The 4,007-nt window shown below is 43.8% G+C and overlaps 1 protein-coding gene across 1 annotated transcript; it reads right to left on the bottom strand.

Annotated features, from left to right (window-relative positions):
• Positions 1–1,260: 1,260 nt before the first annotated feature.
• LOC125522150 (60S ribosomal protein L10a) lies at positions 1,261–3,587 on the bottom strand. The gene is made up of 6 exons (XM_048687227.1): positions 3,464–3,587; positions 3,294–3,322; positions 2,538–2,757; positions 2,117–2,282; positions 1,613–1,818; positions 1,261–1,501 (listed from the first exon to the last, which is right to left on the bottom strand). Exons 2-6 carry the CDS (start codon positions 3,296–3,298, stop codon positions 1,448–1,450), a joined length of 651 nt encoding a protein of 216 aa, XP_048543184.1. The 5' UTR covers positions 3,299–3,322; positions 3,464–3,587; the 3' UTR covers positions 1,261–1,447.
• Between the last annotated feature and the right edge of the window lie 420 nt (positions 3,588–4,007).

The following is a 4,007-nucleotide window of genomic DNA, read 5'->3' as shown; positions in this document are numbered from 1 at the left end:
TAACCCGACAAATCTAAGGGTCGCCGCCGCTACTCCCTGCTTCTGGTGACACATGGAGAAAACCCTTGAATGGGAGTAATAAAACTTCCGACTATGGCTGTCGTTGGTGCAACCGACGAGCTTAACCCAAGACGATAAGTGCAAAACTGGAGTCGAAGCACGCGGTGGGCCTGCAGCCTCATGCATAAGCAGGAGGACGCCCAAATTGCCGCCATGAGATCAATGCCCCTAGATGCAAGGTCGGCCACCGTGTTGCCAACAAGGTTGGGGGTGGGGGCGGCGCGGCTGCGGGTCTGCCATCAAAGAGACCAAAGGAGCAGTGAGCGAGAGCGGAGAGACTTTGGTGTGAATGGGCATGAGATGTGACTCGAGAAGGGGGCTTATGAGCCACCCAGTCAAAGTTAGGTCATAGCAAGCCTGGCTCGCCAAAAGGGTCAATTCAGTCGTTCCCTACTGCTTTAAGTTCCAACACAAATACAGCCCAAGCAAACCAAACGTTCTGCACGAGCCGGATGAACCAGATTGACCAGGAACATGAGACCATTGATGACCAGCATGACATGAATACACGTCGCCTTGATCCACATCGATCGATGATCGCTTAATCCGAAGTCAATTAAGTAAATCTAATTTTACTAAGCATCTCTCCTAACGCCTTGCTTGCATTGTATTTCCTCCGTTCCGAATAACTTGTCGCAGGTATGGATGTATCTAGATATATTTTAATTCTAGATACATCCATTTTTGTGACGAGTAATTTGGAACGGAGGGCGTATAAGGTCTGACTATTTGGCTTGGATTCTCAAGAAGCTGAACCACATCAACCGATCACTGAAAATCCAAAAGCAATTATAGGAAATATAAAAGCACTTATAGGAAATCCAAAAGTACTGACTATTAGGGGCAGTTCTTTTGAGCGGCTTAAAAAATAAGCTGCCTCTCCCCAGCTTAAAAAATAAGCTGGCTCTTAATTTTTTTAAGATTTCTAAATTAGTTTTTCTATAATTAGTTTAGAAGCCCCAATGAATATAAAATGTGCCTTATGAGAAAAGCTAGGGTGACAGCCCTTGGTCGTTTTTCCAAAATCCCACTTCTCCAGTTTTATAGATAACAAACTTCTATTTTCCTGAGATTTGCTAGGCTAACCAAATAAGTTACCAATTTAAACACACTTATAGGAAACATTTCAAGTAAAAACTACATTCAGATGACAATCAAGATCGCATATAGATCTCTGATAACAGGCACAACGCAGAATCATAACAGAAAATGCAGTTCCATTGCTCCCATGATTTCTGTTCAAGATAAGACTAGTACGATTAAATACTTGTTGATATTCGCTTAGGCAAACACAAAATTGGTATCAGTGAAACAGATCTAATCCAAAGACAAGCAGGGGTCGGCAGGACAGCCCGGTATCTTATCAACTTCACTGGAGCGCACACACTTAGAACACCCGTACACGCTTCCCCATGGTGCTCTTCACGTACAGGCACCTCACCTGGGGAACACAAATCATATAAAATCAGACTTTACGATGCAATGTCATGCAAGTTAAACAACCAGAAACATAAGACACATAGTTGAAAGGAGAATCCAGAGGATGACTCACATTCTGCCAATTCTTCTTCAGGAGGGACACAAGGAAGTTGACACTCATTTGGATGTTTTGTTGGATCTGCTTCTCGTCCATCGACAAGTTGCCCACAGCAACACCCATGCAAAGAACCTTCTTTAGCTGGAACTTGACTGTAGCTTTTGTCTCGTTGACCTTGGCTTCAAGAGATTCCTGGTGACTAACCAGAGTGGGAAACTTGCCTGCAGAGGCATCAGCATGATTGGATTAGAAAAGATATAATAGCTGCTGTTGCATGGTATTAATAGCACTAACACTAGCAGACAGCTCTCAGAGAGAACATAGCAATATGCGCTCTAGAGCAACAACATAAAATATCTAGGCAACGAAAATAGTCTAATTGCTTTTTCTGCACAATGCCAAAGGCTCACAATGCAAATAGCAACAAATGAAACCAATCAGAAGATGCAATGAGGCATATACAACCAGATTAAGACTTAATGTAAACAGTAATAGCATCAAACGAGATGGATAACTTGCCTGCCTTGTTAAGACCAGGGCCAAGGAGACGGGGGATCTGCTTGATTATGGCCTCTGATGCCAAGAAAGCATGGTACTTCTTGGCTAGCTTCTTAACAAGCTTCTTGTTCTTGTTCATCTTCTTGAGACTTTCAACATCCATGTAGTCAAGTCCCATTTTCTCAGCCTGTACACAATCCAAGACAGATTATAATATGAGAACACATGCTAGTACGGTAGTAGGCAGACTAAAAAAAGATTCAATTCAATTTTCATGCCATATTATCATATGAGAAAGTATGGTAGTTCTTAGGTTAAAGAAATGTCACTAACGTAATTGATACATTCAAAGCACAATCACTGTCAAAACATAAGCATTTCAAAAGATGCCATAGTTGAGTTAATACAAAACTTGCACACATATATCAAGGAGAATCGTTACCTGGTCGACATGCTGGGCATCACCAAGCATGCACACCCTCATCTTTGGGCGGGGGATATGGGGCAGCTTCACTGAGCCGCTGAAACGTTTGTCCTTTTGTGGGTCGTAGTTTTTGAGACCGATCTGAAGCTCCACAGTCTCAGTGAACTTGCGCTTCTTTTCTCTCGCCTCCCCAACAATCTGGGTGATGGCATCCTTAACAGCGTCACTTTGGAGCTTACTGCAATGGGCAGAGTCAAAATCTTGATGTTGTAAGAACAAACCTGGCAATTGAGTCAGGCAGTTCTAGAATGATGTAGCTTGAAGGAAGCAGAAAACATGGGCAACATTAGAATATACCACAAGTTTTTGCAAGTTAATCTTGTGAAGAACTACATTTAATCAATCTCTTTCGCACAACATCTTAAGCAATTTCGACTTGTAGATGACTACAATAAATCAATCTCTCTCACACAATATCTTAACCACTTAAGAAACAATTGAATCACTACGCGCGCATAAGATCTGAAGTCAAACCATAGAGCTAGTGAATCACTAGCTCGCATCTTTAACGTACAACTCTCTCTGGAACAGATATTTAACTTGACTCCATGAATATCCAACAGCACACTGACATGCAAATGACATATATCCGAAGTAATTTACAGTGTTCGATAACAAAACTGCAGAGAGCAAGGGACAATTTTATGGCGCTGGACACAGTCGTGAAAACAAACTAGATGAGATGTGAATCGACGTAAGGAGGCTAGGAAGTACCTCATGGCTGCCGCCGATCAGTTGACGCCCTGCAGGAGCGAAAACACGAGAACATTGAGATTAAGAGGGATCTAGCGGGAAACTGAACAAATCAAGCGCGGGGGATCGGAAAGGGAAAGTATACGAATTGAGGGCAAGAGGTAGGATGTGGTGTACGCCGGAGAACTTACGGATTTTGGCGAGGCGGCGGCGGCGGTCCAGAGAGAGGGAGTAACGAAGAGGACGCGGACGGGCACGGAGGCTCCTCTTATATGTTCGGCGCCGCGAAGCGATGGCAGGGCACGCGAAAACCCTAGCGCCTCGGATGGATTGCACGCGTTCTGGGCCGTTTCGGCTGTCTATACCTATGGGCCGGTCCGGAAACCGAGCTGGTATATGACAATTCTTTTCCGAATGGCCGAATCCTATTTGGCGCTTAAGGGCAACTTCAACGCGGATCATCAAATCACCTTTAAATGTCACTTTTGACCATTTGACGATATATTTGATGGTTCCCATAGGTACAATCTTAGGAAAGTCAAGCATAGGGAAGGTTTGAGGGAGTTTGAACACGTCGTGGACACGTCAACTTAGCTTTGGACCTCATCACACTCATTTTTCCTCTCCCTCCTTTCTCTCTTCTCTCTCCATTGGACAAGGAGCATACATTAGGTGAATATATAGCTGGATGTCGACGCCTACTTGACTGTTCATGGAAATATTTGGTGATGCCCG

The sequence above is a fragment of the Triticum urartu genome, chromosome 7, assembly GCF_003073215.2.
Source record: "Triticum urartu cultivar G1812 chromosome 7, Tu2.1, whole genome shotgun sequence".
NCBI lineage: Eukaryota > Viridiplantae > Streptophyta > Magnoliopsida > Poales > Poaceae > Triticum > Triticum urartu.
The sequence above is the reverse complement of the archived record's forward strand: the minus strand, read 5'-3'. Positions and strand labels throughout refer to the sequence as shown.